The sequence below is a fragment of the Oncorhynchus nerka genome, linkage group LG22 (genome assembly GCF_034236695.1).
Source record: "Oncorhynchus nerka isolate Pitt River linkage group LG22, Oner_Uvic_2.0, whole genome shotgun sequence".
Lineage (NCBI taxonomy): Eukaryota > Metazoa > Chordata > Actinopteri > Salmoniformes > Salmonidae > Oncorhynchus > Oncorhynchus nerka.
The window spans coordinates 66,955,114-66,968,716 of record NC_088417.1 but is presented as its reverse complement, the minus strand read 5'-3'; the positions used below and the strand labels follow the sequence as shown (position 1 = coordinate 66,968,716).

General features: G+C 41.2%; 2 protein-coding genes across 2 annotated transcripts in view; one reads left to right on the top strand and one right to left on the bottom strand.

The window, feature by feature from the left end:
* Positions 1-13,603, bottom strand: part of ncor1 (nuclear receptor corepressor 1) — a 99,618-nt gene that overhangs the window by 83,411 nt on the left and 2,604 nt on the right. The window contains 1 exon segment of the mRNA XM_029627674.2: positions 1,999-2,190. Within this exon segment, the coding sequence (XP_029483534.2) occupies positions 1,999-2,109 (111 nt within the window). The 5' untranslated portion in view covers positions 2,110-2,190.
* Positions 8,156-13,603, top strand: part of pigl (phosphatidylinositol glycan anchor biosynthesis, class L) — a 36,208-nt gene continuing 30,760 nt past the window's right edge. The window contains exon 1 of the mRNA XM_029627682.2: positions 8,156-8,238. The gene's annotated coding sequence lies outside the window, so the exon portion shown is untranslated. The remainder of the gene's footprint in view (positions 8,239-13,603) is intronic.

Below are 13,603 nucleotides of genomic sequence, written 5' to 3'. Positions count from 1 at the left end.
TTTTATGTTTAAGATAATAAAATGACTTGTAGGTCCCTATACTTTCCATAACGCAAAACAAAACGGGCAGCATTGCAGAATCCAGCATGTTAGAATGCAAGGTAATGCATTTGCTGTATGAGAGGGATTAGGCATTTTTTCTCTTTGATCTGTTGTGAAGAGAACAGTAAAGCTATCGGTGTCCTTGCACCAGAGGCATATTCAGAGACATTTATGTCTATGATACATCGACACTATCAAAAGGGAAAACTACTCTACTTGATGATTATTAACGATGTAAATAAAAAACTATTTGTACAGTCACATTGGCTGCATTTACACAGGCACCAAGACACTTCAGAGGTTATGGTGGAGCTTCACTGCAGTTATTGGCACAACCACTTCATCAGCCAGAAGAGGACTGGCCACCCCTCATAGCCTGGTTCTGGTTTTGGTCTTTCTAGGGAGTTTTTCCTAGCCACCGTGCTTCTACACCTGCATTGCTTGCTGTTTGGGGTTTTAGGCTGGGTTTCAGTACAGCACTTTGAGATGTCAGCGGATGTACGAAGGGCTATATAAATTTGATTTGATTTTGATTTGATTCAGCAAGCACCTTAGTACCTTGGTCAAACATGACTCTAACATCTATTTAATCTATCACACTAGAAAACAAAAATCGTCTTCTATCAGGACACTGTGACCTACAAACAAAACTTGACATGTCAATGCACTTAACAGAAAGTTGAGGCTTACCTAGAGGATAACAACAACCGTTATTTTGTCCATAGACGGGTTGTAAATAACCAGAAATGTACCATTGACTGCATTCGGTATAAGTCAGGGTCTGAGAAATTTGTAATCAATTCCTAACAAACATGAAATGACCTTCGTGGATTGTGTGTTTTGGGATCATTTTTATGTTGCTACAACTGCAAGGAAAAGGTTTGAGAGAGACGGACCCTAGGTTATCAGTCAACTGCTAATTAATCTCAAAACAGTTATTATCACTTGCAAATTAAATTCAAAACATAGGCCTTTTACTGTACTCTCCAAATTCCCAACACTTAGGCGTACACGCATACAGCGAGTTCATTTCAATGTAAATTTCAATGTAAAACTATGAAGCATTGATGATTATGTTATAATGATTATTCGCAGGCCAGCGGGCTGGAGTGTTTACGGACATATTCAATCTCTCCCTATCCCAGTCGGCCGTTTCCACTTGCTTCAAGATGTCCACCATTGTTCCTGTACCCAAGAAAGCAAAGGTAACAAATTGACTTTCGCAGCGTAGCACTCACTTCTGTCATCATGAAGTCCTTTGAGAGGATAGTTAAGGATCATATCACCTCCACCGTTTCCAGCTACAATAGTCATTTAGAAGATTAACAATGTCTACACTGTATTTCTGATTTATTTGATGTTATAGTAAATGGACAAAAAAAAAGATTTTCTTTCAAAAACAAGGACATTTCTAAGTGACCCCAAACCTTTGAAAAGTAGTGTATATTATAGTATAATTAAATCCTTCCATCTCGCTCCCAAACCAACCAACCCCCCCCCCCCCAGCCTACCACCACTCCACCTCCCAAAACCAAGCTTGTCTCACCCTCCCATTCTTACCCACCCAGGCCCACTATCTACCCATGCGTCCCATCAGTACGCGCTTGCGACTAGACATTCAAACCCCTCCTGGATCAACACCCCAGTTGCCTAAATAATAATAATAATAATAATAATAATAATACTACTATAGCGCCCCTTGTGTGCACTTACAGCACTACGTATACCCCAGGATGTACAGAAACTGGTTGTTGTTTTTTTAAACGTGGGGGGCCAAATAAAAATTGCCCACGTGTCAAATTCAGCCCACGGGCTGCCAGTTGGGGAATCTTGTAATAGTTAATAATTTGTATGAAGAGAGAGAAAGTCATTCTTGCTGGTAGTAGGTGTAAGAAAAACATAGCAAGAGATGCAGTGCGAGAGAGTTATGATGTTACTTCATGCACAGTTTCTTACCTGTTGGTGACGTGTGGTGCTGAAGGTGTACTGGACAGAGTGTGGTGGGTAGCGGCTCTGCTCGCTGCTGAAGCTCCCCTGGGTAGGGGGGTAGCCCGAGCTACTGGACATCCTGGCTCAGTTTTGAGCCGGGCGGGCTTTTGCTGCACTGATCAGGGGCTCAGGTTGAGCATGGCTTGAGACCCAAACCACCTGAGGAAGGACAGATGGATGATTTCATATCCGTGTCCATCTTTCTCACACAAGGAAAGGAAGGACACCCCAGGTGAGTCAGTGCTTTTGAGGCATTGTGCAGCTGCAATATTTATGTCTAAAGAGTAAGCTGAGCTGCATCTCAACTCCAACTGGGGGAGGATAGATTATTGTGCACCATATTAGTAGTTTTGTCAGTGTCAGTCAGTAGATTGGTAATGGATTAGGTGAAGTATCATCGTTGACCAATATCAGTCTCCTCAGTCAGACTTGGTTTTCCTCTGCTAAATCATTGAAGCCACTCCCCCCCCAAAATATAAACATTTTATAAAAATAAATAACAGAAATGCCTTGTTTACATAAGTATTCAGACCCTTGCCAAGAGACTGAAAATTGAGCTCAGGTGCATCCTATTTCATTGATTATCCTTGAGATGTTTCTACAACTTGGAGTCCAAGTTTAATTGATTGGACATAATTTGGAAAAGCACACACCTTCCTATGTTAAGGTCCCACATCATGGCAAAAACCATGCCATGATGTTAAAGGAATTGTGGTTCGGAAGCACAAAGTCTCTCGCCCGGCCGAACTGAGCAATCGGAGAAGGGCCTTAGTCAGGGCCATGACCAAGAACCCGATGGTCCAAGCAGCGATTACAGCCTTGACTCTTCTTGGGTATGACACTACAAGCTTGGCACACCTGTATTTGGGGAGTTTCTCTCATTCTTCTCTGCGGATCCTCTCAAGCTATGTCAGCTTGGATGGGGAGCGTTGCTGCACAGCTATTTTCAGGTCTCTCAAAAGATGTTCGATCAGGTTTAAGTCCAGGCCCTGGCCGGGCCACTCAAGGACATTCAGAGACATGTCCCGAAGCCAATCCTGTGTGGTCTTGGCTGTGCGGTTAGGGTCGTTGTCCTGTTGGAAGGTGAACCGTCGCCCCTGTGAGGTCCCGAGAGCCCTGGTGCAGGTTTTCGTCAATGATCCCTGATCCTTGCTCCATTCGTATTTGCCTCAATCCTGACTAGTCTCCCAGTCCCTGCCACTGAAAAACATCCCCACAGCATGATTCTGCCACCACCATGCTTCACCATAGTGAAAGTGCAAGGTTTCCTCCAGAAGTGATGCTTGGCATTCAGGCCAAAGAGTTCAACCTTGTTTTCATCAGAACAGAGAATCTTGTTTCTCATGGTCAGAGAGTCTTTAGGTGCCTTTTGGCAAACTCCAAAAGGGCTGTCATGTGCCTTTTACTGAGGAGGGGCTTCCGTCTGGCCACTCTACCATAAAAGGCCTCTGTCAGAGTGACCATTGTGTTCTTGGTTACGTTTTGACCAAGGCCCTTCTCCCCCGACTGCTCAGTTTGGCCGGGTGGCCAGCTCTAGGAAGAGTCTTGGTCGTTCCAAACTTATTCCATTTAAGAATGACGGAAGCCACTGTGTTCTTGGGTACATTCAATGCTCATAAATGTTTTGGTACCCTTCCCCAGATCTTTGCCTTGGCACAATCCTGTCTCGGAGCTCTACGGACAATTCCTTCAACCTCATGGCTTGGTTTTTGATCTGATATCTACTGTCAACTGTGGGACCTTATATAGACAGGTGTGCGCCTTTCCAAATCATGTACAATCAATTGAATTTACCACATGTGGAATCCAAGTTGTAGAAACATCTCAAAGATGATCAATGGAAACAGGATGCACCGGAGCTCAATTTCGAGTCCAATAGCAAAGGGTCTCAACTTATATCAATAAGGTATTTTCTGTTAGAAAACGTTGTCAGTGTAAACTTAAAACAACTAAAACCATAAAGTATGTAGAATAGATAATGGACCGATGTAGAGTACCAGTCAAAGGTTTGGACACACCTACTCATTCTAGGGTTTATTTATTTTTACTATTTTCTACATTGATATCAAGGATCTGGATAGATTCTGTATGGACGGATGGTCTAAGACTCGGATGGTCAATCTCATAAAACATTTAAGAAAAAAGGCTCAGTGCCGCTATCCTCGCAAGGTGAGGTCTTGAAAACAGGGGTGCCAATCATTTTGACACCCATCTTTGAGACCAAAAAAAACGTGTTAAACTAAATCTATTCTTCTGAGAAATTGAATTAGCCTAGTATAAAATATATATTTTAAATTAGCATAAAATATAGCTCAGTATAAAATAAAGTCTATTTTGCTCATCTTTATCAAGGGTGCAAATTATTTTGGACCTGACTGTATATACTGTCTGCCAGTATGCAACATAGATCAGCGGTTCCAACCTTTTCCATTCCAAGGACCACCAAATCAAGCTCAAAAGCGTGAAGACCACCATTTTCAGAGTCGCAGATTTTTTTAACATAAAATATTTTGACAGTCAAACTGAGAGTAAATTTGATCAGGGAATGTTATAGATTAATTCCTTGGTTTTTCAAATTATTGCCTCGCCTGGTTTACCAACTACTTCTCAGACAGAGTTCAGTGTGTCAAACCTGAGGGCCTGTTGTCCGGGCCTCTGACAGTCTATGGGGGTGCCCCATGGTTCAATACTTGGGCCGACTCTCTTCTCTGTATATATCAATGATGTCACTCTTGCTGCTGGTGAGTCTCTGATCCACCTCTACACAGATGACACCATTCTGTATACTTCTGGCCCTTCTTTGGACACTGTGTTAACAACCCTCCAGATGAGCTTCAATACCATACAACTCTCCTTCCATGGCCTCCAACTGCTCTTAAATACAAGTAAAAACTAAATGCATCCTCTTCAACCGATCGCTGCCTGCACCTGCCCGCCCGTCCAGCATCACTACTCTGGACGGTTCTGACTTAGAATATGTGGACAACTACAAATACCTGTTATGTTATAGTTAGACTGTAAACTCTCCTTCCAGACTCACATGAAATATCTCTAATCCAAAGTTAAATCTAGAATCGGCTTCCTATTTTGCTGCAAAGCATCCTTCACTCATGCTGCCAAACATACCCTCGTAAAACTGACCATCTTACCGATCCTCGAATTTGGCGATGGCATTTACAAAATAGCCTCCAACACCCTACTCAACAAATTGGATTCAGTCTATCACAGTGCCATCCGTTTTGTCAACAAAGCCCCATATACTACCCACCACTGCGACCTGTACGCTCTCACTTGTCACCCCCAAAGCCAATTTCTACTTTGGCCACCTCTCCAACTGGAAACACTTATCTCCCTCACTAGCTTTAACTTCTTATGGCTGGGGAGCAGTATTGAGTAGCTTGGATGAATAAGGTGCCCAGAGTAAACTCCCTGCAACTCAGGCCAAGAAGAATATTATGCATATGCATATTATTAGTAGATTTGGATAGAAAACAGTGAAGTTCCTAAAACTGTTTGAATGATGTCTGTGAGTATAACAGAACTCATATGGCTGGCAAAAACCTGAGACAAAATCCAACCAGGAAGTGTGAAATCTGAGGTTTGTAGTTTTTCAACTCTTTGTCTATCCAAGACTGTGTAAATTTGGTCCGATTGCTCTACCTAAGGCTTCCACTAGATGTCAACAGTCTTTAGAACCTTGTTTGAGGCTTCTACTGTGAAGGAGGAGAGAATGAGAGCTGCTTCAACCAGAGGTCTGGTACCAAGGCCATAATCTCAGTCAGGCATGCGCACGTGAGAGGTAGCTGCGTTCCATTGCATTTCTAAAGACAAGGAATTCTCCGGTTGAAACATTATTGAAGATTTATGTTAAAAACATCCTAAAGATTGATTCTATACATCGTTTGACATGTTTCTACAAAATGTAACGGATCTTTTTGACTTTTCGTTTGGCCAAACAAAAATGAGGTATTTGGACATAAATGATGGACTTTATCGAACAAAACAAACATTTATTGTGGAACTGGGATTCCTGGGAGTGCATTCTGATGAAGATCAAAGGTAAGTTAATATTTATAATGCTATTTCTGACTTCTGTTGACTCCACAACATGGCGGGTATCTGTATGGCTTGTTTTTGTGTCTGAGCGCCATACTCAGATTATTGCATGGTGTGCTTTTTCCGTCGTTCTAAAAAAATCTGACACAGCGGTTGCATTAAGGAGAAGTTTATCTAAAGTTCCATGCATAACCCTTGTATCTTTTATCAATCCCGTTAGCGGGATCTAAGCCGTAAGAAGTTAACTTCTTGGATATAGGGGGCGCTCTTTTAATTTATGGATAAAAAAACGTTCCCATTTTAAACAAGATATTTTGTCACGAAAAGATGCTCGAATATGCATACAATTGACAGCTTTGGAAAGAAAACACTGACGTTTCCAAAACTGCAAAGTTATTGTCTGTGAGTGCCACAGAACTAATGCTACAGGCGAAACCAAGATGAAATTTCATACAGGAAGTGCCCCAGATTTTGAATGCGCTGTGTTCCAATGTCTCCTTATATGGCTGTGTATGGGTCACGAATGAGCTTAGACTTTCTGTCGTTTCCCCAAGGTGTCGACAGCATTGTGACGTATTTGTAGGCAAATCATTGGAAGATTGACCTTAAGAGACTACATCTACCAGGTGGCCGCTTGGTGTCCTCCGTCACAATTATTGCGTAATCTCCAGCTGCGTGTCTTTTTCAGTTTGCTTCGAGGAGAAACACAGCTGCCACGAATGATTTATCATCGAATAGATATGTGAAAAACACCTTGAGGATTGATTCTAAACAACGTTTGCCATGTTTCTGTCGATATTATGGAGTTAATTTGGTAAAAAGTTTGGCGTTGTAGAGACTGCATTTTCAGATTTTTTTCTTAGCCAAACGTGATGAACAAAACGGAGCGATTTCTCCTACACAAATAATCTTTTTGGAAAAAATGAACATTTGCTATCTAACCGAGAGTCTCCTCATTGAAAACATCCGAAGTTCTTCATAGGTAAATTATTTTATTTGAATGCTTTTCTTGTTTTTGTGAAAATGTTGCCTGCTAAATGCTAGGCTTAATGCTATGCTAGCTATCAATACTCTTACACAAATGCTTGTGTAGCTATGGTTGAAAAGCATATTTTGAAAATCTGAGATGACAGTGTTGTTAACAAAAGGCTATGTTTTTTTGTTTCAGGGCTGGGTTTTATTTGAATGGTACCATACCACCCACCAGCATGGCATTGTTTATTATTCATAACCACCTGCAAAGTTTGCAAGTTGTGACTGCTGAGCTAAATAATAGAATCTTTGGATACAGCAAAGATGGTGGATAAATTACGATGGTTCACTCAGACCATTTACCATTGAAAAAAAATGGTTGGTTCCGATCTACTTAACGGGGTGCCTCTCCCATAGACACTAATGCAATAGAAGCTGGGTCTGGTCTAGTTAGTTCATTGACTTTCTTCTGTCTCTGGCTCAATGGCTGGCTAAGCCATGGTGAAAATTAAAAGTGGTGCAAACTTATATTTTTGCACCTCCACTTTTTTAGCAGCAAAATTTCATCATCCATTGGATAATTTGTCAAGTTTCACTTATTTTTGTGCTAGTCTAAAAATAGACGGTAGAATTGCGTGATACGATTTCATTTTAGATGTCGATGTTAGATGTTTTAGATTCTACCAACCCAAACCTCTCTGATTCAGATGGGTTGGGTTAAATGCGGAAGACACATTTCCGTTGAATGCATTCTGTTGGACAATAGGCATGGTTTAGGTAGGCTGCTAGTCTTTCTGAAATAATTATTTTCACTTGACTTACAGTATGCTTGTCCGAACTGAAATGGCGCTCACATAGCTTTATAGAGTTGTCCCCGACAACAACAAAAACTTGGGTTGACCTAAAGTAGTCTGGTCAATGTTTAAATGTGTATTTTTTCATATACCTGCAGGTATAACATATCCTGATAAAAATAGATATCCTATAAATCACATTGGCTATGCATGGCCTGTCTGCAACAAACTTGAAACAAATATTAACTTGGGTCCAGCCTGAAGCTTGAGCTAGCAAACTTGCAACATTTTATAAAATATTCTGGGCCGTCAGAGTTTCCTGCGCCAGTGAGCTCAGAACAGACACAGCTGTAGGCTATTTGCGCAAGGGATAACGAGTAATCAGGTAGGCCTATTTTATGTAGTTTCCACTGGATCAAAGCATGACGTTTTTCCCTTTCATGCAGAGTGGTTATCTAAATGGGGAGAGCTGGAAAGATTTTTCAAATAAATTAAGGAACTATTGTCATTCTCAATGGATGTAAAAACAGACTTAGTGTGCTTGCTGTTTAAGGAGAAGAAAACATTACATTCAGAGGCTCCACAGCTCAATAGTGGTTGTGCGTTAAGCCAATCAGATCCCCAAATGTGCACATTTATATGCCTCCATTTGCAGGCAGGCCAGGTAGCCTATAGGCCTTCTTCTAAGCATAAATTAGGTGTGTGATCTTACTCAACATTGATAGGAGCACTCCAAACAAAAAGACAATGACTAAATTGAAAAAACACAAAAAGGCAATGAAATAAACCAAAATGAAGCATAGGTTGTGCACTCTGCGAGTAATGTGTCCAGTCCGACAATGAGAATGGTAAAAGATTAATAATAATAAATAATATATTGAATGCATTAACAGAAATTACCGTAACCAAACAAACATTGGAAATTAGAAATTATAGGAAATAACAGCAAATGTACTACAGTGGAAGTCGGAAGTCTACATACACTTGTTTTTCAACCACTCCACAAATTTCTTGTTAATGAACTATAGTTTTGGCAAGTCGGTTAGGACATCTACTTTGTACATGACACAAGTCATTTTTCCATCAATTGTTTACAGACTTATAATTCAATGTATCACAATTCCAGTCGGTCAGAAGTTTACATACACTAAGTTGACCTTTAAACAGCTTGGAAAATTCCAGAAAATTATGACATGGCTTTAGAAGCTTCTGATAGGCTAATTAACATAATTTGAGTCAATTGGAGGTGTGTGTATTACAAGGCCTACCTTCAAACTCAGTGCCTCTTTGCTTGCCATTATGGGAAAATCAAAAGAAATCAGCCAAGACCTCAGAAAAAAAATATATATAGATCTCCACAAGTCTGGTTCATCCTTGGGGGTAATTTCCAAGCGCCTGAAGGTACCACGTTCATCTGTACAAACAATAGTACGCAGGTATAAGCACCATGGGACCACGCAGCCGTCATACCGCTCAGGAAGGAGACGAGTTCTGTCTCCTAGAGATGAATGTACTTTGGTGCAAATCAATCCCAGAACAGCAGCAAAGGACCTTGTGAAGATGTTGGAGGAAACAGGTACAAAAGTATCTATATCCACAGTAAAACAAGTCCTATATCTACATAACCTGAAAGGCCCCTAAGCAAGGAAGAAGCCACTGCTCCAAAACCGACAGACTACAGTTTGCAACTGCACATGGGGACAAAGATCGTACTTTTTGGAGAAATGTCCTCTGGTCTGATGAAACAAAAATAGAACTGTTTGGCCATAATGACCATCATACATAACGTTTGGAGGAAAAAGGGGGAGGCTTGCAAGCCCAAAGAACACCATCCCAACCGTGAAGCATGGGGGTGGCAGCATCATGCCGTGGGGGTGCTTTGCTGCAGGAGGGACTGGTGCACTTCACAAAATAGATGGCATCATGAGGAGGAAAATTATGTGGATATATTGAAGCAACATCAAGACATCAGTTATAGCTTGGTCACAAATGGGTCTTCCAAATGGACAATGACCCCAAGAATACTTCAAAAGTTTTAGCAAAATGGCTTAAGGTCAACAAAGTTAAGGTATTGGAGTGGCCATCACAAAGCCCTGACCACAATCCTATAGAAAATGTGTGGGCAGAACTGAAAAAGCGTGTGCGAGCAAGGAGGCCTACAAACCTGACTCAGTTACACCAGCTCAATGGGCCAAAATTCACCCAACGTATTGTGGGAAGCTTGTGGAAGGCTACCCGAAACGTTTGACTCAAGTTAAACAATTTAAAGGCAATGCTACCATAAACTCAATTAGTATATGTAAACTTCTGACCCACTGGGAATGTGATGAAAGAAAGAAATCATTCTCTCTACTATTATTCTGACATTTCACATTCTTAAAATAAAGTGGTGATCCTAACTAACCTAAGACATGGAATTTTTACTAGGATTAAATGTCAGGAATTGTGAAAACGTTTAAATATATTTGGCTACGGTGCATGTAAACTTCCGACTTAAACTGTATATTTAATGGGGAATTGATAGACTAACAATCAAACGCAAATAATTCACACAACGATGTTATGAAACAATAAATGTGCACAAATTGGCAGAAGAGAGTGCATTCTGTTGAGAGAAGTGCATTGTGCATTTTAACCACACACCATTTTCTTCTTGGACTGTGCCATCCGCAATGGATTAGTTCACTGAGATAGGTGTCTTGTGTGCCATTAAAAAATATATTTTCTACTGCTCTACAAAAAAAATTCAAACTTGGTCAACCAATAGCCTGTCGGCCAAACAATCGATTAATTGGGGTCAGCACTTTCATTAGCTCGCTAAGGTTAGCATGAAAGCTAGTTACACTGGCAGCTGGCAGTCAGTGCCCGGTGTGTTTCTCTGCTACATGTGGAAATCACAACGTTCCCACACCCAATTTCTGAATAGATATTAGCAGCCTGCGTCAATCTCCGATTTGTAACCTGAGGCTGCATTCATTGTAACAAGGCTACTCTGAAAACAAGACTCCCAAAATTGTATCAGCATATCAATTGCGCAACCAGGGCTGGTAAAACCTTGGATCATTGCTATTCTAACTTCCGACGCATATAAGGGCCTCCCTCGTCCTTCTTTCGGAAAAGCTGACCACGACTCCATTTTGTTGCTCCCTGCCTACAGACAGAAACTAAAACAAGAAGCTCCCGCGCTCAGGTCTGTTCAATGCTGGTCCGACCAATCTGATTCCACACTTAAAGACTGCTTTGATCACGTGGACTGGGATATGTTCCGCATTGCTTCCAACAACAACATTGACGAATACGCTGATTCGGTGAGCGAGTTCATTAGAAAGTGCATTGATGATGTCATTCCCATAGCAACGATTAAAACATTCCCAAACCAGAAACCGTGGATTGATGGCAGCATTCGCGTGAAACTGAAAGCGCGTACCACTGATTTTAACCAAGGAAAGGTGACCGGAAACATGACCGAATACAAACAGTGTAGCTATTCCCGCCGCAAGGCAATCAAACAAGCTAAGCGTCAGTATAGAGACAAAGTAGAGTCACAATTCAACGGCTCAGACACAAGAGGTATGTGGCAGGGCCTACAGTCAATCACGGATTACAAAAAGAAAACCAGCCCCGTCTCGGACCAGGATGTCTTGCTCCCAGGCAGACTAAATAACTTTTTTGCCCGCTTTGAGGACAATACAGTGCCACTGACACAGCCCGCAACCAAAACCTGCGGACTCTCCTTCACTGCAGCCGACGTGAGTAAAACATTTAAATGTGTTAACCCTCGCAAGTCTGCAGGCCCAGACGGCATCCCCAGCCGCGTCCTCAGAGCATGCGCAGACCAGCTGGCTGGTGTGTTTACGGACATATTCAATCAATCCTTATCCCAGTCTGCTGTTCCCACATGCTTCAAGAGGGCCACCATTGTCCCTGTTCCCAAGAAAGCTAAGGTAACTGAGCTAAACGACTACCGCCCCGTAGCACTCACCTCCGTCATCATTAAGTGCTTTGAGAGACTTGCACTGTTTATGACTTCAAACCTATCAACTCCCGAGATGAGGCTGGTGTGACCGAAGTGAAATGGCTGGCTAGTTAGCGCGCGCTAATAGCGTTTCAAACTTCACTCGCTCTGAGCCTTGGAGTGGTTGTTCCCCTTGCTCTGCATGGGTAACACTGCTTCGATGTGGTGGCTGTTGTCGTTGTGTTGCTGGTTCGAGCCCAGGGAGGAGCGAGGAGAGGGAAGGAGGCTATACTGTTACACTGGCAATACTAAAGTGCCTATAAGAACATCCAATAGTCAAAGGTTAATGAAATACAAATGGTATAGAGGGAAATAGTCCTATAATTACTACAACCTAAAACTTCTTACCTGGGAATATTGAAGACTCATGTTAAAAGGAACCACCAGCTTTCATATGTTCTCATGTTCTGAGCATGGTACTGAAACGTTAGCTTTCTTACATAGCACATATTGCACTTTTACTTTCTTCTCCAACACTTTGTTTTTGCATTATTTAAACCAAATTGAACATGTTTCATTATCTACTTGAGGCTAAAACGATTTTATTTTATGTATTATATTAAGTTAAAATAAGTGTTCATTCAGTATTGTTGTAATTGTCATTATTACAAATATATATATTTTTTAATTTATTTTTTTAATTTAAAAATCTGCCAATTAATCGGTATCGGCTTTTTTGGTCCTCCAATAATCGGTATCGCCGGTGAAAAATCATAATCGGTCGATGTCTACTCTATATCATCTACTGCATCTTTATGTAATACATGTATCACTAGCCACTTTAAACTATGCCTCTTTGTTTACATACCCTTCATTACTCATCTCATATGTATATACTGTACTCGATACCATCTACTGCATCTTGCCTATGCCGTTCCATGTACCATCACTCATTCATATATCTTTATGTACATATTATTTATCCCTTTACACTTGTGTGTATAAGGAAGTAGTTTTGGAATTGTTAGGTTAGATTACTCGTTGGTTATTACTGCATTGTCGGAAATAGAAGCACAAACATTTCGCTACACTCGCATTAACATGTGTATGTGACAAATAAATTTGATTTGAACCTAAACAAGAATTTCCACTTTAGGACAGGAATTACCTGAAATATGTGTGGCAACTTCTGAGGTGGGCCTTTAAAGGCTTATTATAATTAATATTATAAACAATACGCACTTACGTCAAATGTATTACAATACCAGTAATACTGCCAACTTACATTATTGTGAGAAGAAAGAAAATGTGAACAAAAATGTAGCTGACCACCTGCAGTAACCCCGTGGACCACAGGTTGAAAATCACTAGCATAGACAAGCATCCACCAATGGCCTATATATCTGTCTGGACGGGAGGGTAGCAGTGTTGTAGGAGGCTGCTGCAAGGGTCAAGCCCAACGTAAGTATTAACAGAGAGGCTCTCTGGAGCAAACCTCATTGTGGAGGGCAAACCTCCTTGTCCAATAAAAAGAGCACACTACAAACAAAACATTTTGAATTGCAATGCTTTAATGTACACTACCGTTCAAAAGTTTGGGGTCAGTTAGAAATGCCCTTGGTTTTGAAAGAAAAGCTAATGTTCTTCTCCGTTAAAATAACATCAAATTGATCTGAAATACAGTGTAGACATTGTTAATGGGCAAAAGAACACCGGACAGGCCAGCATCCTGGAGTCGCCCCTTTACTGTTGAGACTGGTGTTTTGCGGGTACTATTTAATGAAGCTGCCAGTTG